The sequence below is a fragment of the Diceros bicornis genome, chromosome 1 (assembly GCF_020826845.1).
Source record: "Diceros bicornis minor isolate mBicDic1 chromosome 1, mDicBic1.mat.cur, whole genome shotgun sequence".
NCBI classification, from domain to species: domain Eukaryota; kingdom Metazoa; phylum Chordata; class Mammalia; order Perissodactyla; family Rhinocerotidae; genus Diceros; species Diceros bicornis.
The window spans coordinates 57,706,636-57,728,684 of NC_080740.1; the positions used below are offsets into that span (position 1 = coordinate 57,706,636).

General features: G+C 36.6%; 1 protein-coding gene across 16 annotated transcripts in view; it reads left to right on the top strand.

The window, feature by feature from the left end:
- MATR3 (matrin 3) overlaps positions 1-22,049 on the top strand; it is a 48,247-nt gene that overhangs the window by 13,094 nt on the left and 13,104 nt on the right. For 6 of the 16 annotated variants that reach the window (XM_058541494.1, XM_058541400.1, XM_058541430.1 and 3 more), the window contains 3 exons: positions 11,099-11,172; positions 15,599-16,687; positions 21,715-21,776. In XM_058541494.1, coding sequence (XP_058397477.1) covers positions 15,776-16,687; positions 21,715-21,776 — 974 coding nt within the window. In that variant the 5' untranslated portion in view covers positions 11,099-11,172; positions 15,599-15,775. Of the gene's footprint in view, positions 1-4,377; positions 4,562-4,688; positions 4,791-11,098; positions 11,173-15,598; positions 16,688-21,714; positions 21,777-22,049 lie in introns of those variants that run through there. The other 10 variants (XM_058541419.1, XM_058541449.1, XM_058541466.1 and 7 more) reach the window with 9 other exon arrangements.

The window sequence follows — 22,049 nt, forward strand, 5'->3', positions numbered from 1 at the left end:
AGTCTTCCTCACCAAAAAAAATGCATATACTCTGACTAAGCCATTCATATTTGTTAGAACATAGTCATGCTCATTTATTTACCTATTGTGGCTGCTTTTGCACTACAATTGCAGAGTATATCTGACAGCCTATATTGCCCACAAGCCTAAAATATCATTTGGCCCTCTACAGAAATTTTGCCTAATCCCTGCTCTAGAACAACACTGTGTCATAAAAATTTCTACAATGACAAAAATGTTCTCCAGGCTGTCCACTAGCTAAATGTAGATAGTAAGATTGAGAAAAGGAGTGTAGCTTAAGGCTATTGGACAGCAGACAACATAGCTCTAGAAAACAAGGTGCTTATTTTACACTATATGAATACTTTTACATGTATGGAGTAATATGTACATGAACTTTTTTTAATCACTGCTTTGAATAGCAGAAAGTAGGAAAATACCTAAATTGTCCCTTGGAAGAACATTGGTTAAATAAATTTTGTACCACTCATATAATGGAATACTGAGCAGCCTCATTGGAAGATAGCTTAAGAAATTAAGTAAAACAGGAACAATGGATAATCTTTTTTGTTTTTGTTTTTTTTTTTAATAATTTTATTTATTTATTTTTTTCACCCAAAGCCCCAGTAGATAGTTGTATGTCATAGCTGCACATCCCTCTAGTTGCTGTATGTGGGACGCAGCCTCAGCATGGCTGGAGAAGCGGTGCGTCGGTGCGTGCCCGGGATCCAAACCCCAGCCGCCAGCAGCGGATCACGTGCACTTAACCGCTAAGCCACAGGGCCGGCCCTGGATAATCTTTTTTTAAAATAAAGCTTTGTTTAGTGTATCACTGCATAACAAACCACCTTAAAACTTAGTAGTTCAAACAACTACTATTAAAATTCTCTGGGTTGATTGGGCTCAGCTGGGTGGTTGTGTTCCACATGGACTTCGCTGAAACTACAGCCATCTGGAGGCTTCACTTTGGCTGGCAGTTGGTGCTGGCTGCCACCTGAGAGCTCAGCTGGGGCTATTGACTTAAGCTCCTTGGTTCTTTTAATGTGGCCTTTTCATATTGGTTGGGATTCTCACAGCATGGCAACTGGGTTCCCAGCAGATGAAAGCAGATCTTAAAAGTCACTTCTGCATTCTGTTGGTCAAAGCCAGTTACAGTGTCCTTCCAGATGCAGGTAGAGGGGAAATTGATTCCAGTATTCCATAAGAAGAGTGGCAAAGAATTTGTGGCCATCTTTAATTCACCACAAGCATATGTATATGTATGTATGTATGTATATACAGACATACAAAATGTTTATATATTTATAGAAAATCCATTGACTACACAAAAAATGGTTGATAGTGGGTTGCATTTATGTAGGGGAATAGCGGTTGGGGAAAACTCTATTTGTGTTCTTGGAGTTTTATTATATGTATTACTTATTCAAAAAATCCTTTTTAAACCCCCCTCCTCCATGCCACTGTTAAAAGAGCAACTGGTTAACAGTTTTCTGTTTTTAAATAGCCTAAAGTATAGAAATGACCTGGTTTCAGAGTGTTAAATCTGTTAAAAAATAACTAGATGGTAGACTGCCAGAAGATTCTGAGACCACAGTTCTGCTGAAGGCAGTACAGAATAATGCTCAAAAGCTCTGGATTTGGATTTATATAGAACTGGGTTCAAATCCTGGCTTTGTCACTATTTAGCTACATGACCTTAGGCAAGCTTCTTAATCTCTTATGTAAAACAGGAATAATGGTACTATATCCTCAGAATTATGACATTATAATGCATTACCAGCTGCTTAGTGATTGTGTGGTGTCAAAACATGTCCTCAATATGTCTTCTCTGCTCGAAACTGTAAAAGGTCTTCATTATCAGCTCAAATCCAGACCCTATCCTGGTGTTTGAAGTCTTAGATAATATAGCCGTACCAAACTTATCACTTAGACCTTTCAAAGTCTCAGCAGAAATTCTTGCTTTGTAGCCTCATTCTCTACCATCCCTGGTGTACACCACACCCACTCCCAAATAACCCAAATGTGAATAAAGCTCTTGATCCATCTCTGCTCACAGCCAGGCCCATCTTGAGGCCAGACTCCTTGTCCAGTATCCTTCATTAGACCAGGATCCTCAAGACCTAGTGATTTGTCTTATCCATCATTGTGTCCCCACCCTTGTACAGTGTTCTTCATGCAACAGGCATTTGATGACTGAAATCCTGTATTAACTTTGGTTTCCAATGTGTTTTTTTGTTGATAAGCCACTAAGCACATCCTCAATAAATAATTACTCAATTGAAAAAGTTTGACTTTTCTTCTCTGTATGATCACCAGAGGGCATTACAGCCTTATACAAAAATATGGGTAAGTGCATATCTGAACTAAGATGGATTTACGTTTCTCCAGAGGAGCATAGCCTCTTGTTTCATCTAAAAGCTGGGGACAACATAAAGGGAAGTCTTAGCCAAGATTAGTTGGAATCAAAGGCTCACAGTAGAAAGCAGATCTGGATTCCAGTGGAAGGAAGATTCACTGAAGAATTAAGATCCCCCAAAATATCATTCCAAAGCTAGCTATATAGTAGGCTTAAACATCACTTATTCAGGGGCGCTCCAGCCCTTGATGAATTCTACCAAATACCTTCTCAAAGACTATAGAAAATCATACAATGTACATGAAGATGTGGGATTGCAATCCTAGTCTTCACAATGGCTATTGAAAAATTTTCCCTTGTGCAGCTCTAGCCCTCAACAGATGACTTAGTCACAGAAAACTGAAGTCACCTGACTATAATTCCTGTCTTCAAGCCTAATGAAAACTCGGCATCATCCTCTCCGTATCTCCTGTTACAGTAAAGGCATGTCTCTTTTGCATCTCATTCTTTTTGGAGTGTCCATTAATTATCCCTTCTCTTCCCTGTTTTTTCAATCCTTTCCTGAGATACTCTTCCAACATTTTAATTGGGCTCAGAATTCTCCCATAGTAAAACAACCTTCCTCAATCTTGCTTACTCTTCCATTCTCTTCATAGCCCAACTTTTTCTGCATTTAGTGGTTTCCATCTTCCTGCTTTCCATACACTCAGCACCTCCAGTGTGACTTCCTCTCCCATGTTACTGGAAGCAACTCAATGTTAACAATGATGTCCATGTTACTTAATCTTCTGTAGATATTTTTAGTCCTAGTCTTGACCTCTTGATAGCATTTGACCCTGTTGGTCATTTTGTCCTTTAAGTATTTTGGCTGTCAAGGCAGCACAATTTCTGTCTCCTACTTCCATATCTTTTTTTTTTGCTTTTTTCCTCCTACGTTGGTACTTGCTTGGTTCTTTGCAATTCAGCTCTACCTGATTAGTTTCTCAAGGCTTGGTCCTAAGGCCTCTCTTCACAGTACTATCTCCAACTCATCTTTCTACTCCCAGTTTCACTTATATCATTTCAAATTTATCACTAACCCACACTCTTCCCCTGAGCTCAAGACCCATAAATAACATCATTTAAAATTGATGCCAAACAACTTGCCTTATTTTCCCTGCCGATCCTCTTCCAGTGCTCAATAGCACTGCTAACTATATAGAGTTGTCATTTGTCCATGACCCTTGTCTTCATCTTCCATATCCAATCCGATTAACAAGACTTGCTTCTTTTTGTCCTCACTGATCTCTGAGATTTTTTCCACTGGTCACTGGTCTCCATCTTTGCCCCCATCATTGTCTTCACAGTGGACCAAGAATGATTTTTCAAAGATGAGAATCTGAAGATTTTAAAAACTTGAGTGCTATCAATCAGTACTTGTATTCACTAATTTACCTCAGGCTTCAGGTGACTGCCTTTCCCTCCGTATTTGAATTCGAAACCCCCGGGGAAATGGCCTTTTCCTCCAGCTTTATCTATGCCGTTTCTCAAAGTCTACCTCAAGGTTTTCACACGTACTATTCCTTTGCTCATCGGGAACCTGTATCAGTCTTGAGTGTTTTACAGTCAAATTCACCAAATGGCGGCGGCGGTCGTTTCTATGGGATGAGTTCGCAATCTTCCGCCTCGATGACCTTCCTGCACGGAATTCCCGGGATTAAAAAACAGTCAAAATGATATTGGTTTCCTTTTCCTGGCGCTTCCTACCACTCGGCAAATAAGCAGGGAATAACCAGAGAGGATAACAATCGGGTCTAAACCGGGGACTCCCTTGACTCGCTTCTAAGGCATACCCTATTTAAATTTTGCCCCATGCAATTTAGGGGGTGGGAAAAAGCCTTTTTGGGGAATGGGACTAGAACTCGTAGCCTGTGCCTCTCTCTCCATTTCCCGCCACAGGCGGGCTCCAGGAATAGCGAACAACCAAGGCAGCGGAGGGCGCGAGCGATGTGCGCGCGCTGAGTAGGGGGAGGGGCCTGGCGCGCGCAGAAACGGGACCCAAGAAGGGGTGGGGGCGAGCTCTCTCGCGAGAGTGGGTTTGTTCTTGGGCTGAAGCCGCCGCTGCCACCTCTTACAAGCGCCGTTGCTGCGGGGGATTGTGGGAGTCTCCGCGTCCCGCTCGCTAGGAGAGAGGTACCTCTCCTTTTCCCTCTCCCTTTTCTTAAGGTAGGCGTGAAGCGGGTAAGAATTGGGGTGGGGTGGCCGGGGGCTCTCCGCGTCCGCCGGGAGGAGGCAGCGACGGCAACGGGCTGCAGGGAGCCGGCGGCGCGCCTTTCTTGCTCGCTCCCGCTCTCCCGCTCTGCCTCCCTCCGCGCTGCGTATGTGAGCCGCCTGATCGGCGGCCGCCATGTTAGGAGCGCAGTGGCGGCGCAAGCAGCCTCTTCGGGCGGCGGAGGTGAGCAGGCCCGGAGGGAGACATGCGGTCAGCCAAGGGCCGGGGATGCGGCGGGAGAGTCGGGGGGCGTCGAGGGCAGGCGATCGGCCGAGCTAACTGCGTCCTAGGTTTGCTGTGGGCGGGGGCGGGACGACGAGCCCGTTACACGCGGGCTGCAGCGCTGAGGAGAAGGGAGGAGCACTCGAGGCCTGAGGGACCGACTGTCCATAGGGGGCCTGCCGTTTGGGAAGGATAGTTAAGATAGCGAAGTCCTTGAGTAGCGCCAGCCCCAGATAAGTGTTTGCTTTTTTCCCCTTTCGCACCTGAAAACGTGTCCCAAAATGGAGGATTTCGCAGACTCGGAAAAGCTTAGCCGTTTGAGCAGCATTTCTTTCTTGGCGTCGCGACCTTCGCTCTGCTCTCGCCCATTGCTTCATAGCGCCCCCTAAGACTCCCCCGTCCCCCGCCCACACACATGCGCGCGCGATTTTAGCCGGACCTCAGAAACAATCCTCTCCACCCCCATCGCGTAAAAATGGCCGAAAAATGAAACGTTAACGCTTTTTTTTCCTGTTACGTCGTGGATAAAGCTTTTTGCAGTGCGCTGCGAGGCAGGAGATTTGTTCTTGTTTAGAAAGTCATCTCACTTTCCTTTTTTCTTTATTAAAATATTGTCAGTGAAGGTTCCTCTGGAGAGGATACTGTGGTGTGGGACCTTCCGGTTTCCAGACAAAGGGTTTGGAATACCGCGGTGTAGTCGCCGCATCGTTGTTCTTTTCATTGCCAATCCTTTGCCATGTTCTGTGTCCTACAGGGACTTTTCCTATTTACCGTGGAGGAATGTCTCCTTAGTGTTTATCTTGCTCCGTAGCCGTATTCTGTGGAGTGTTCCTATTGGATCAGTTACAGTTTTCCAGCCAGATATTTCTAGAACGGTTATGGCGATTCCGAAATTTTAGGCTTTCAAGACCGCTGGGATAACATGAGAGTCGTTGATTTCCCAGGTCATAGTCATGGGATTTTGTATTGATGCTGCGTTCTGCTTCCTGAACAGAGCTTAAGATTTTTAAATAGTCGATGAAACACTTTCTTCCCCGGTAAATTTAAACAGTTGTACTCGGCGGGCAAAAATTGTTTGGGGCTGTTGTCATAAAACAAAATAAAATTTTGTTTTAAAAACTCGGTGGCTCAGACGTCTACACAACCTATCGACATAATTTTTCAACAGTAGTATTGTTAGAAATCAAGAAGACGAGGAAAACAGATTTTTGTTGCAAAAACGCGCTATGTATGCCTTTTCCACTTAACTAGAATATTTTTGCAAACTTGAAATTAAATACAATTGAAGTACTACATGAAGAGTCTTCTGGTTGGTTATGTAAGATTTGGACAAGAGGTCTTTAGCGGAAGATATTTATGTTGTTGAAGTGCTTTAAACTTAACATTTCTTCCTTTGCCTTTAACATTATATGCTTATAGCATTGGTATACTTTATCCAGAGAGGAAGTTTTCACTTTATTATCTTTACATATTTCCCTTCTCAGCTCTGTGTACGAAGAGTTGCTTTTCTGTAGCATTCTGAACTAATTCGGAAGCATTTAACCACCCTTGATGTGAACACTGTATGTTAAAGGAGTCTCTAAACGTACTAATTTCACTAATGCTTTTAGGGAAGTGTAAACGCTAAATACTATTACGAGTCAGTTAATGATAAGTATACAAATTTTAACAGCCGAAGGATGGAAGGAAAGTGTCTTACATAATTTTAGAAATAAAATGTAGTTCAAATCCCTAATTTTATACAGGAGAAGGTTAAAGCCCAAGGAGGTGGTGGTTATATAGTTAACCATTGGCAGTGCTTCCATTGTGTTCTAGAACGCTTGCATCTTCATTGGGTGCTTGATTCAGACTTTTCATGTTATAATAAGGCTTAAAAATGGAAAGACTATACGTACAGGATAGACTTCCTAAGGGAGTAGTGTGTCAAATATTTGTGTACTACATAGATGTTAATCTTGGTTATTAAGCATTAAAAATCTCAAGATTCAACATTTGGAGATCTGCTAATTATAGTGTGGCTATCAAATGGAAATCTATACAGCTGTTTACAGCTGTTTTAAGAGGGGAGTAAGGATGGGAAAATGATAATGGAATGTAGTATATTAATTGGAAAGAAAAATGTAATAAAACTGCTGATACCGAATTGGATCACTTTTTGTTGTTTTTTAAAGGAACGTGTAAATAAGCATAAAAATGGAGATACACCCAAAAAAGTTAGCTCTGGATGTTGGCATTATGGGTGATTTTGTATTGCCTCCCTCTTGTTCTGAAATTTCCACAAGAAACTACCTTTACTTTTATAATTGGTAGGGGAGAGGGAGTGGTGAAACATTTTTTGTAAATGCTGGAACTGCTTAAAAGACCGGAATCACATGTTTTATTGTTTTTAGGATCTCATGTATTTTTGAGGGAGATTGAGATAGAAGTGAGGCAGCTTGAAATCTGAAGTTGCAGAGTATTCACAAGTGACAAAAAGTAGAGCTTCTTGTGTAAGATAACCCTGGTTATTATGTGTAAACAAACATAGGAATCTGAAGACAATGTTATGTAAAAATATTAAATTTGTCGCTATTGGGACTAATGCTAATTAGGTTACAGTATGAACTGCAGCCATTAATTATTTTAAGAAGGGTCAAAACCAAAGAATTGGGTAATAGTTTGTTAGATGTTCTTAGCACATCTTTTAGTTAAAAGTACTTTTTTTCTCTAGACGTCTTTTAGTTAGAATTGCATTAAAACTACCCCGCACTTGTGGCAACATGTTCTAAGTGTGCTACTTGACTGGCAGTATTTGGGATGGAGAATACTAAGGTCCTTGGTGGGGGGTTGGAAGGGTTGTAGACAGTATAGTTTTGTAATTTTTTTTTTTTTTGTGAGGAAGATATTGGCCCTGAGCTGACATCTGTTGCCAATCTTCCTCTTCTTGCTTGAGGAAGATTGTTTGCAATTTTTTATGTACATAGTTATTCCAAGGTTAACACTGTCCAGGAAGTAAAGTGCTGCAGTTTATAGTTAGCTGTGTAATGGGCCTTCTGATTGGATCATTAGGATCAAGGGTTCTTGAAATTCTTGATTAAAAGGTTTATATGTAGAAAAGTGTAGCAGATGAAAGTAGAGCAGAGAGAAAAGCCAATGGATTGAGAGAATTGTAGATATGTAGCCTTTAGAAGATTTTTATAAGGGATTTTTTAAAATTCTGTACTTTAGCCTTTGACTTACTGCAGCTCATTTCTATTATAAGCTTAAATATAAACTTGTAATTCAGTGGAAGATATATGATAAAGTACTATGTATGCTATCTTTCCTGATCTGTATATAATTTATTACTGTGGCAGATGTGAGTAGATGTGATCTGGCTTCTGTATGATTTTCCAGTTCTATATCGAGCCTTAATGTTGTATATAAATAAGGCTCAAGACTCTGAAATTAAAATTTACATGAAGTAGTAATGACAATTTAGGTTAACATTTTTTTTTTGTTTTTAGATTTTAATTTAAAATGTTTTTAATTAAAGAAATTTAGTTTAAAAAACAATGTAAAAAGCTATTCCAGAGTTTAAAGGCTGATTGATATAAAATATTTGCTTTTTTCTGGAAAGTTTTAAAAATGACATATCTCGACATTCTCTTTGACCTAGAGTCCCAATAGCCTGTGATTGCTGGTACCTATTTTAAGGCAGAAACAGATTAGGAAAACACAGACGGTGCAGGGTGCTGAGGTAGTTCTTCCCAGGTACTGCCGTTGGATTTGCTGATGGATAAAAAGAGCGAGGCAGGTTGGGGGGGGAGGGGGCGGGTGTTGGATGTCTTTGGTAGATGTTGTAGTTGGCAGGTTGTAAATGCAGCACTTACAGAAAGTAATCAGTTGATTTTTAGGGTCTAAATGGGATCTTTGATTTGCAGTATCACAGGTTGCTAATGAAGATACATAATTTTCTGATCTTTCAAGGTGATTTGCATGGGTTTTTCCCCCTTTGTGGGAATTACTTGCATGTTAAACATCTCCCTTTGGTATAGTAACTCATAAGGGAAGAAACTATACCATATGTGACAATTTAAAGTCAAGTGTTTGACTTTAAACCTGACTCATGCAGTAGTTGGGAAAGGAACAATAATGTCAAAGAAATACAAACATTTGTACTTAAAACATTTTTGCTGTGAGAAGATGTGAAACAACAGAACGATTTTAATGCTTAACTGTGTATCCTTCTGTGGGTTATGGTATTCTGGAAAAGCACCATGGAGGAGAGAGTTTTGCTTTAAGCATCAGGAGACACCAAGAAATACTCAGAGCAGCATTCTTGGTAATGGCAAGAAACTGGAAACAGCCTAAATGTTTATCATCTGCAAAATAGATGTCTATGTGCCGTAATTGTATCTATAGTGCAGTGAAAATGTAGGTTTACCTCATGTATAAATCAGTTTTTAAAAGCAAATAAGAGCAATACATAGACATAAAGCCTATTTGTAGAAAACTCAGAAATGCCAAATTAGCACACTTTTTAAGTAAGGTTATATATGTGTGTTAAGTGGTAAAATTTAAAAACAAGGGACTGCAGAAGGAGGAGGAGTGCATTGGAAATTGTTGGTAGAAGATATCTAAGGTCTTGTTAATATTGTGTTTCTGAACTTGGGTGTTTGTATACACTGTGGTTTTTATAACGCATGATACAAGGGCTAGGGGGGTGTGCTGGGCCTGAAGAGAATTACTAGTATTAAATGAACAGAGGAGAGACCCATTCCAGCTAATAATTATATTTGCACAAGTACTAAGCAGTCTCTGTAACAGCTCTTAAAATGACCATTCTTTTTTTTTTTTTTTTTTTTAATTTTATTTATTTTTTCCCCCAAAGCCCCAGTAGATAGTTGTACGTCATAGCTGCACATCCTTCTGGTTGCTGCATGTGGGACATGGCCTCAGCATGGCCGGAGAAGTGGTGCGTCGGTGCGCACCTGGGATCCGAACCCAGGCTGCCAGCAGCGGAGCGCGCGTACTTAACCACTAAGCCACGGGGCCGGCCCAAAATGACCATTCTAATAAGGTGTTGGCATATGGAAGAAAATAGGTTTCGAGAAATAGGATGCAACTGATATATGAAAGGCATTGAAAAGCATAGTGTGGACCTCATGTGGTAAATAGTAGAGAGTAGTATGTTTTTGAGCAGGAGAGTGTAAAATAATGAGTGATGTTTAGGAGGCTTGTATTGGAAGCTGTGAGCGTGGATGCAAGGAGGCCAGCTGTAGGGCAAGAGGACTGAGGATCTCTGGTAATGTTATGGCAGAGGAAATGGAGAGGTAAGGACTGTGTTCTGAAAGATGAGAAGGTAATTTAAAGGTAGATAGGCAATAGAGAATGAGGAAGGAAGAGGCTTAATTTGTCCCCTTTCACTAGAATCCCCTTCTCTTTTTCAATCTTATTTATCTAGGTTACTACCAGTCTTTAAATCTGATCTTTTAAAGCTGACTTCTAGTTCATTAACAAAGTTTAAATTTGAATTCAACTTTGTTTAGAAACAGATGGGACGTTAAAGTTGATTTATGAAATAGGGAGTACCATGCAAGTGAAAGGTTTATAAGCTCTTTATTGATATGTCTCTGGTTCAGTCTTTTTTTCTCTAAACTTTATTTCCTCATTGGTTGAGAGGATCAGATTACATAAAAGTAGATGGTGACTGAGGTGCTTACCATGTGCCAGACAGCATTCTAAGTGTTTTATGTGGATTAATTTTTTAAATCTTTACAGCCTTGATGAAATAGGTATTATTTTTATTACCTTTTTATGTATGAGGAAACAAACACAGAGATGCTACGTAAGTTGTCCAAGGTCACACAGCTATTTTATAGTAGAACCAGGATTCGAATCAAGGTATTTGGGCTCCAAAAATCTCAGTACGTATATACCAAATCAAAGAGTTGTACAAATGTTTGTGGAAGCCAAGAGAATAGACCATAAAGTGAGTGGAGGGGAAAATCTTAAGGGTGCAGAATGGCACCTTGAGGAAAGCCACTAATTTTGCTTTTAAGTAGAGAAGAGAGTTAGCTGAGGTAGTATCATAAGTCAAATCGAGTCAAAATTATCAGGTAAATGGAATAACTTTCCATACCATAGTATGGGTTTACTTAATCAGTTTCTTGTATTGCTTTAATCTGAAGATATTTAATGTCCACTTGAAAGGCACTAGGAAAAATTTCTAAATCTAGGAAGAAGAAAAATATTCAAGTCTGAGTAGGAATCCCTTCTACTGATTAACATGAGGTTTTCTATCTTAGCAGCTGAAGGCACTCCGCAACACACTTTTACCATTATCCTTAGGATCAAGATGTGGGCTAGATATTGAATCCAGGTCTGTAAAATGGATTAAGAGCAAGTTTTAAAGCACTTAAAAATATTAATGCTTGTTTTTTTGCCTTCCTGGCACTGCATTTTATAAATGTTTTTATCTTTCCTATTGTGTGATGAGGCACATATTGCTTTATATAAAACTGAAATTAATAGAGCTGGGACTTCATTTCCTAAGGGGTTTACTATTTAAATTAATTAGTAGTTTATTTTTAACAAAAACTTAAGTCACTCAAAAGTATGCCATACTGACATGAGATTATGGTACTGAAGAGCACGGATTAAAGTATAAGGTTTTAAAGCCCTATATGAAAAATTGAATATTTCCTCGGATATTATAATCATTTTTAAAAATCAAACCTTTAAATGAAGTACAAGTTATAAAATATAAGAAGCTGTAGTGATGTAAATTAACATTAAAATGAAAATTTTGTAACACTTTAAAATGGAAACCGTTGATAAATTATTTGTAAAACCATTATAAAATTAATAAGTGAGAGAATTTTAAATAAGGAATAGTTAACCTAACCCTGTTCTTTAATAGGAAATGAGTCAGGTTGTTCATTTGAAAGTTCTGACCACAGGAATCAGTGCTTTTGTGTGATTGATGGCAAAAATTAAGCAGCTCCCTTTACAAATGATGCTTCTTTGAAATTACTAATAGTGAACTGTTCCTGCCATCTATTGATGACATCGTTAGGACATTTTTTACTGTGTTGGTATGGTTGGTTGCTACCTTGTAAACATCTTGGGCATATTTTCACATGAATACGTTAATAAATCACAGGAGTGTTTGACCTTGATGGAACATTTGGAAAATCTGAAAATTGCTTGCACCCTTTTAAGTTTTTAATTCAGAATGGGAAAATTCTATAAGGAACTATCATTTTCTAGTTGTTGCTTTTAAGTTTTTATGTGAGATCATTTTCTAGCTGATGCTTGTAAGTTTTTGTGTGAGATTATAGAGTTAAAATAATGTCAATGTGAAGATATTTTCTCCTGAGTATCTCTACAAGCTTTTATGATTATACGTCTTAAATTTAGCTGTTTTTTTAAGAAGTGGTTATTTCACACAGTTGAGAACGTAACTAAAGATCCATATGGTAGTAGATCCTTATGGTGGTAGTAAATACCTTTAAAACAGCATTTTTAAATTTTGAGTTGAGAAGCTGAAGATTTTTTCTATAGTATCTTTTAAAGAACTGGAGTCCACGTATGCTTATTTTAGTAATCCTACTAAGTAATCCTCTGAAAGAGTGAATAATAGGACTAAGAGATAATCTTTATTTTTCATAGGAGGAAATCTAGATATGGAACAACCATTTGCTTCTGTTCTCAGTAAACTTTCTGGGTGTGTTAAGCATAGTTGTTACCTGAAATATTTTAGTATTCCGCTTCTTTTAATAGAAGAAAATAAATTGAATAAAGAATATCAGCTATTCGTGGAATGAAGGGGTTGAATATTGTTATCTGAAACTTATTTCTTGACCATACATATAGATAATATTTATTCAGATGTTGAATGTGAAGCTAACATTTTTAGTGGCACTTATGATTATGTCATGAACTAGGTTTAAGTTCCAGGTTAATTATAGAATTGTCGATAAAAATGAGTTTTAAACTTGTTTGTTAAGAATTCGAATATCAGCTTGTAGTAAATAGCATTTGTGAACGGATAGTGTTAGTCGTTCTTTTTTTTAACGTTTCCTGATTTGGGAGTGGGGGTAATTTCTTTTTTGGAAGTGACAGGTTCTGCATTGATGGGCATTTAGAATTTATTGGATGAAGATTTTAAATGGGTAAATTAGATTTTGACATGACATGACATTCTAGATTAGTTATCTCAAAGGAACTATTTTCAAACTTTGTTAATCTCTAGTATAATGTACTATGAAAAGGCAATTTTATAGTTTTGGGGAAAAATACAATAAAAGAAGCTAATCTTTAAAAATCTTTAGTAATTTAGTAAACATCTCAGTATTGTAGTAAACTTTAATAGGCAGTAGGTCTCACTTAAATGAGCCTTTTAAAATGACTTGTTCGTTTTACGTTCACCATTGGCCAAAGATACTTAAGGAACTGTTTTCATAAATGCTTTCAACAGTGCTGTCATGTCTGATTTCTCTCAATTTCTTTGTTATAATAAAAAATTTTTAAGAATTTCGTTTATTTGTTTCAATCAAAAATCTGGCTTAAGTTCCCTTTCAGCAATATTACTCTCATGTCCTTGTGTGGGGCTGCATTTTAAGTTGAAACTCTGAGTCTCAAAAATATTAAGGTTTTTCTTACAAAATTACAAGTTGTCATGGGATTTACATTGTTTGTCTTGCCCTTTTTTCTAAGTTTTTCTGACATCCATTTTCTGTTTTGTCTTAAGGTTATCATCTTTTACCTTTACTTCTCTTAAGCTTTCATTTTTGCAGATTCACCATTTTCATATACACTACAAAGAAAAGCAGTTTAGATCTCTGTAATACAAGAATCATTTGCTTAAAATATGATCAATTAAAATTTTTTACATATGATCATAATACTATTTGTGTGATTTCCCTGAGGGAAAAGAATAGTTCTTTCAAAAGACCAGCTTTTCAGTAATACAAAGTTTTGGCTATAACATGACGGGCAAAGCTGCAATTAATAATAATCTTGATACTTTGAAATTCTGATTTTGAAAAACCCTTTGAAGGTTTTGATATTTTAAAATAAAGTATACATGAATATTCAGAGGGTCCTACCAGTGTTCACACAGTATTTCAACTGCCATTCTTTATGGCATTTATAAGACATGTTAAAGAAACTTTCATCCAACGAAGTCACTTACTCTTGTCTTTATTTTATTAATCTTATCTTAAAGCCGAAGTAGTTTACATAGTGGATCTCATCTAGAACTAGTTTCTCTGGTGTCCTTTCCCAAATTCATCCTTCTTGGTATGCAAAAACATCTTCTGTAATTTCAGTCACCCCTGATAGCATTTCTGTGTCTTTTTAACTTTGTTACATCTTTTTGTGAAATCTGACTTGCCTGTAACTTTTTTTTATACTTCCTCTGCCACTGTATTCCTCCAGTGTTTCCTTGCTTTAATCCATCATTGATGGAATTGGTCCCATAATAGACTTGTAACCATTGACTACTGCCTGGTTTTTACTGTAATAAAGTTTAACATATTGGACTACCAGTGGTTAGATGTGTGGGTAATCAGACGTGTAAAAACTTAACTGAGTAATGCCTCCTAATAGAATTCTGTAGCAAACGATTTAAGACTTAACCTCTGTATGTAGTTGTGATTATAAAATTGTTTCATCAAGGACATTTGTTACATACATCATTTAAGTGATATTTTATGAGAATCATATGTTGTAAATGCTTTGCAAATTCTTATGTAACAATTTCTGAGGTAAAATAATAACTTAAGAAAGAAAATGAAAATTATTTCATCCAGAAACACATCTTGTGGGATCGTTTTCAGAATTTAAATTTCCCAGGTGATTGGGCTATTCTTGTGAAAAGTACAGAAATCTGTGTAAACAAGATCTAGTTTTTCAGTTTTACCTGTTTTGAGCTCTATGGGTGCTGTAGCCCTGAGCATTAAGTGAGTGTTGATGGATGCTAATTTGGGGAGTTTCACTTCTTTAAATCACCTGTACTTCCTGTACCTGGGGTTGTTCTTGGGAGGTCGCCTTTTTCTGTACTGACCATACTTAGTTCTCCTTAGACCTTATAAGATTAGAAATGAAATAAGCACTGCCTGATAGAGGGTGGACAGTAAGAAGGCAGTTAGTTATATGGCTTAAATTTGTGCAGAAATCCTTAAACTGTAGGAAGTCACTTGTTTTTCTTCACATCTGTCTTCAACTCAAATTGATTTTGCTGCATAAAGGTCTCAACTACTGTGTTTGGTCTTAGATCTTATACTAGGTACTTGACACCTAAGCTTCATTTACTTGTGATTTTACTTGGTTCTTTCTGATAGTGATAATAGGTCTCATTTTCTAAAGCAGAATGCAACTGATTCATCTTTGACTTGTTGACCTTGATTTTTTGTTTGTTTTTAGTCTTCTCCTGGAACTTAAGCATCATACTATAGGGTGTATTTTTATTCTTCTAAAAGAAGAGACCCATCTATATTTTTGTTGAAATTTTGATGTACTCAGACATCTAACCCTTCAGTTGAAGTGTTTTTAAATTCAGTATGAAATTCCCTTTAGTAGTTAAACTTTAGCATGAAAGACTACTTTTTATATATCTATATGCAGGCTCTGCATACATCTGGAATCTGTTTAAGATATGTAATAAATTTCTTGTACGTTTGAGATCTTAAATGGTTTTTTTTTTAATCAACGTGATGCATAAGGTTTTTTTTTTTTTTTTTTCTTAAAAAACGGCATCTACTTAAAGGGATTTATGACTAAAATTGCTTATTTTTCTACAGAGTTGTCTGCTGTTTCTCAGCTTGAAGAAGATTCTACAGTCCTTATTGATCCTTTTTCTTGGCGTTACCATTTTTTGAAGCAAAGTTAACCTAGTTTTCTAGTTTGAGCTTTCTTTTTGGCCATCTTTAAAAAAATTTTTTTTTAAATCTATAAACTAGACACGAGATAGTTCTACAATGTCCAAGTCATTCCAGCAGTCATCTCTCGGTAGGGACTCGCAGGGTCATGGGCGTGACCTGTCTGCAGCAGGAATAGGCCTTCTTGCTGCTGCTACCCAGTCTTTAAGTATGCCAGCATCTCTTGGAAGGATGAACCAGGGTACTGCACGCCTTGCTAGTTTAATGAATCTTGGAATGAGTTCTTCATTGAATCAACAAGGAGCTCATAGTGCACTGTCTTCTGCTAGTACTTCTTCCCATAATTTGCAGTCTATATTTAACATTGGAAGTAGAGGTCCACTCCCTTTGTCTTCTCAACACCGTGGAGATGCAGACCAGGCCAGTAACATTTTGGCCAGCTTTGGTCTGTCTGCTAGAGACTTAGATGAACTGAGTCGTTATCCAGAGGACAAGATTACTCCTGAGAATTTGCCCCAAATCCTTCTACAGCTTAAAAGGAGGAGAACTGAAGAAGGCCCTACATTGAGTTATGGTAGAGATGGCAGATCTGCTACACGGGAGCCACCATACAGAGTACCTAGGGATGATTGGGAAGAAAAAAGGCACTTTAGAAGAGATAGTTTTGATGATCGTGGTCCTAGTCTCAACCCAGTGCTTGATTATGACCATGGAAGTCGTTCTCAAGAATCTGGTTATTATGACAGAATGGATTATGAAGATGACAGATTAAGAGATGGAGAAAGGTGTAGGGATGATTCTTTTTTTGGTGAGACCTCGCATAACTATCATAAATTTGACAGTGAGTATGAGAGAATGGGACGTGGTCCTGGCCCCTTACAAGAGAGATCTCTCTTTGAGAAAAAGAGGGGCGCTCCTCCAAGTAGCAATATTGAAGACTTCCATGGACTCTTACCGAAGGGTTATCCCCATCTGTGCTCTATATGTGATTTGCCAGTTCATTCTAATAAGGTGAGTTAATGCAACAGATACTTCTAATTTCTTTTACATTGTAGTGCCTATTCTGTATTTACTTATATCTTTTACTCTAATTCTCATGACAGTCTGATGACACTGAGTTGATCAAGAGTTTTTTATACTTTTGAGAATACTTTATTTGGAAGGTAATTGTTTTTGAGCATTTTAAACCAGGGCTTTACATTAATACGATCTGCCTAGATTACTTCTGGCCACAAAACTGTCATCCACTGGGATTATCTTGTTGGTTTTTGGCATCAATATATTCTTCTTAATCATATATTTAAGCAGGTTTTTTGTCTGCTTTGTTGAATTGTTTTAAGTATATATATATTTTTTGAAGTCAATGTGCTCTGCCATTCAGGATGCTAGATTTCAGCTCTCCATCTGTCTTGATTGCTGATTTGTATGTAGTAAAGATGTATTCTTGAACAATTCTCTTTTTTTCCTTATCTGTGGCTACAGGGAAAGAGTTAATGTAGAGCCCTGGTGTTTCGGTATGTTTCATATTTTAGATTAGTTCATTCTTCCTTTTTTAATTTCCCTTTAACACAGACTCTCATACTATGACTGCAATTTTTCATCATTTTTTTTCTCCTTTTCCACAACTTTCTTAAACATACTTCAGAACTCACTTTTTATTATCCCATATTGCATCTATCCCTTTAGAGACTTGGAAAAATCAACTACTGCAGTATCCTGCTCTGTGTTCCTTGTAAGCATATTCTTTTTCTGACTTAGACTTCTGGTGTAGTCATTTGAGAAAAAAAAAAAATCTAATTCTCCTTTGCTTTAATTATCACATCTGGCAAAATGGGAACTTTTTCAAAATGCCCTTTTAAATATGTTGTCCTTTCTCTTTCAACATTTTCGATGTTACTCATTCTCACTGATTTTTTTTCAATATACAGTGCAGTTGACTTAAAGTCAACATTATAGCACTCCACTAGCTTGATGTATAATCTGTGACTGTCCATTTTTCCTGATGTGCTGTATAGTTATTCTACTTAACTGGAACATTTGCTGCCATGAAATTGATTTGATGGTTACTGTTACAGGGTTTTTTCTTTACAGTAACATCTAGAAAGGTCATTTTCTTTTCACATCTGTCCCTTTAAATGCATTTTTTTAGTGAGTATTGATTTTTGAGTAAACTAAGTCGTATAGATCATTAGAGATTTTGTTTTTAATCTTCTTTTTAAAAGTATTACCATTCACTCCCTTATCTGTGTTTGGATCTCAGTGTTTTTTGTCTCAGATAATTAAGAGAAGAACCTTTATATTTGAATTTACAAAGTACTTTGAAAAAGTCTTTAAAAAATAATTCTTAGCTAAATATGTATGTATTTCTTGTAATACAAAAATCTTCTGAATTAATATATAAATAGTTTAAGTATACAGACAAGGAATATTTTAAGTTTTAATCCATACCAAAATAAATTAACATCAAATAAGTTCATAGATTAATTTTCATTTAAGACAGAAGCACAAACTCATAAAAATTAGAAAATTTTATTTGGTAGGGGTTTTTGGTGTTCTCTTTTTTCAAATTTGTTGGATATACTAGGTATATCATGGAATTTAGTTTTTGTTCAGTACTGAACTTCAAGTTTTAGATCTGGTGTGAGTTGATTTAATGAAAAGGTCCATTAAACTTGGGTAACTCAAATTTTTTTCTATTACTTCTTGTCTTTTTGCAGAAATGGCAATGTGACCAATGTTCTCAGAGAGGATCTCTAAATTCCAAAGAAAATAGCTAGTTTATAGTGTCTCAAATGAAAGTGATTGTAAGGGACTTAAAATCTTTGCTGCTGGAGTCTTCATAAATCAAAAGCTGTTGTTGGAAGTCGCCTTATCCTGACTTTGAGCAGCAATTTAATCTTGCTGCTTACACATAAAAAAAACAGTTCAGTAAAGGAACACAAAAGGAAACCACGAGAGGACTTTAATCAGAGAAAAGTTTCTATTTTTGTATATGAGTATTCTTTTCTCTCTAAATCTTGCTACTTTCTAGTTCCTGAACAGTAATGTTAATAAATAACGATAGTCAATGGATCTGAATTAACAAAAGAATAGTTTAAGAATATTTGATGAAACTTTAGATTCAAAAGTAAGATACCCTACCTAGTGCCAGAGAGACTTTTAAGCTGTAAAAATGCTTAGGGCCCCAGCTAACTTTGGTATTCTGTCACAATATGGGAACATTTAAGAATTATTTTAGAGGCCTTTTGTTTTGATTGATTGATTTACAAAATTTATGGTGTTTGTAAATTGGACCGATTTTAAGAAGTTTAAGCACTTGGAATCTCTTAATATATTCTGGTTTCCTTAACATAGCTATGTTTTCTGAGTATCTGCGTTATTGAAAAAATAATTAAATATTCACTTTTAGCAGTAGTCCTTTTTCATATTATAGCTGATAACAGAATCAGTGACTTTAGAGAAAATTCCTGTGGTGAAAGTAGACAATGAAAATTTTTTAAACATTTAATCCTGCTCTCTGGTATTGCTGCATAACTTGGAAAATCTGTTCTTTTTATTTAGTCATAATGTTAAACAGCCTACATGATCAAAATCTCTTCTTAACATGAAATAAGAAACTTTTAGGTGAAAAACATGATCTAATTTGTCATCATTATTTTTGGTATTTTAAATGACTTTCAGTGACGGTGTTGCTTTTAATTCTTTTTAGGTCATTTTAGAACGTCAAGTTGCTTTTCTAAACAACCTTAAACTTCCCTCAAATTCTTTTGACTTAAAGCAAACTCCCACTACAGCCCTTTCGCTGTCTTATCGCTTAAGTTCGTGTTTTTCTTTTAGTATTATTCTAGAAGCCCTTAAGTTATTCTTTATTCTGCCATTCCAGAAGTGCTTCTCCAAATTATCCTTTCTTTATATAATTTAGGTATCTCAAAGACATCAAGGTGAATGTGGTTTTCCTAAAGAACTTCTGAATTCAAAAAGTGAATTCTTAATCTTTATTTATCTGATGTGAGGGTTACCTCAATGTAGAATCAAAATGCAGGTTTTTTTAAAACCCTTTTGACTGTTATCCTCACCTTAAACCAGACAGTAAAAAAAGATCAAGTGTAGTAGTGCAGATAGTAATGTGTGGGCTTGGGAGGTACATAACTGATTCTTTGATCTTGGCCTTGCTTCTAGTACTTTGAAAGACCAGCCACACTTGAACCGTAAGTTTGAACCTTTAAAGAGCGTGGGGGATTAGATACAAACAATTGTTGTTCAACTAGAGACCCTTTCCATCTCCTATGAATTATAAGCATGGCTAGTAGGGTTACTTTTATTCTTCTCCCAACACACTGCTTCTCAAGGATATTTTAAATAAAATCTGAATGTTTTTAGTTCCAAAAATCCTAAGGTATTTGTTTACTCCTCCTCCTGAATTTTGTGTGTACCTATGGTGCCTCTTGCTTACAGCCATTTTAAAAGTGACCTCCAGCAAGCCAGTGGTCTGTTACTTTGCAAGTACAAACTTTTTATGTCTCAAATATCTGGTTGTAGAGCCAGCTGGAGAGATCTCTTCAAGTTCCTTAGCTATTAGCCATTATTTTTAAAAGACAATCGAGCTTTAAGAGATAGCTCCCCAAGTTCTGAGAAGTACCATTCTGTTTGGATGTGTTGCATCTTAGTTCTTTCACAGGATTTTAGTTAATTCTATTAGGGTGTAGGAATGTATGTAAACTGTTGTAGTGTAAATCAGTTTTTTAAAATTAGGATCCCGTTTTTATAGCATTCAGAAGCTTTTCATTTTATAGCATTCAGAAGCTTTTCAAGAAAGTATCTCTTGTAATTTGGTTTCTTATTTTAGTTTAGCTCTAAGTGAGACCCCTTTTAAAAACATTGCCTGAACATGTTTTCTATGCCAAATATAATTATATTAGGTAGTGTGGGTATCACAAAAGTTGCCTCATTTTGTGAGAATTTGTGAAACAATACTTGTAAAGCAGGAATTGTAAAACAAGATAGCCTTATAAGCAGTGTAATAATAGTTTACATTTTCTTGAGCACTTCTTATGTGCCTAGCAGTGTTCTGATAAGCGGGTTATCTTTATTAATTCATTAACTTTTCACAAAACCCTAGGAGAATATTGAATCACAGTGAATTTAAATAACTTGTACCAAGGATTCACGTGGAGTAAGTGGCACCTTGGGAATGGAACCTAGGCCTTCTGGCAGCAGAGCCTACTTTTCTAACTCCTCTTTCATATGTTGCCTAAAATGTTAATCATTTGTACGTGAATTTTTAACTAAAGAAAGGAAAATTTGAAAAAAATAGGAAGAAAGTTAATCCCTTCAAATTTAAAATAACCACAAAAGAGCAAATACTGATAGAATGTAATGTTTCCCTCCCTAAAATTTGGAAACAGGCATTCCTGAAATTTGCTTCTTTATTTTTGGGAAATATATTAGGAGCTTAGTTTTTTTGGTAAATGGGGAGCATTTTTTAGAAAAGTCATTCCTGTTGAATCATCTTAGCTTTTTATGGCTGTAGTACACTGGGAACATACCTCAAAACCTGGATGAAATTAAAGATTTTTAACTAATTGTTCACATTTACAGCATATATTTTCTAGGAAAGTAGATAAGATATAAGCATGAATATTTTATCATATTTAGAGTTCTATAAAAGAGCAATTCTAATAATATGACATGAATAATTCAGTTTGGTCCACAGCAGAAATTAACATGTCTAGCTGATCTCAAGGTCAGTTACTCTTCTTGATCTTTATTAACTCTGTATCTTTTCCCTGTCAGGTCTATTAATATGTTAACCAAGTTATCCAGTTTTTCCAAGAATGTGCATGGCGTATTTGAGGGCAGGATCAAGCTACAAGGATTCAGAGAAATGGTTTTAAATTAATTCAGTGTGATTGGTGAATGGGCAAGTGTTTGTACAGCCTATGATATTGCATCTAGATAAATATTCTAGAGTTTGAATGGTTCAAATGAAAATATTATAGCTTTATTTTTGTTAATTCTACTAATTTACTTTGCTGCAGGAGTGGAGTCAACATATCAATGGAGCAAGTCACAGTCGTCGATGCCAGCTGCTTCTTGAAATGTAGGAGTTTGAAATACCTTTAAAGCATCCTTATAGTGAATCAGAAAACAGCCATTGATTGCTTTTGGGAGTTCATTTACTTGTAATATCCACATTGTTATTACTGCATAGTTGATACTATCCAGGCAATACTAATTACAAACAAAATGTTTATATGGCATGTTAGATGCGGTGGTAGTGGTACTTTATTTACTGTTAATTCTAGGATAAATAAACATTGGCTCTGTATATAAATTGAAAGAATTTTTAGTAGACTTAAAGATAGCCTTTGAT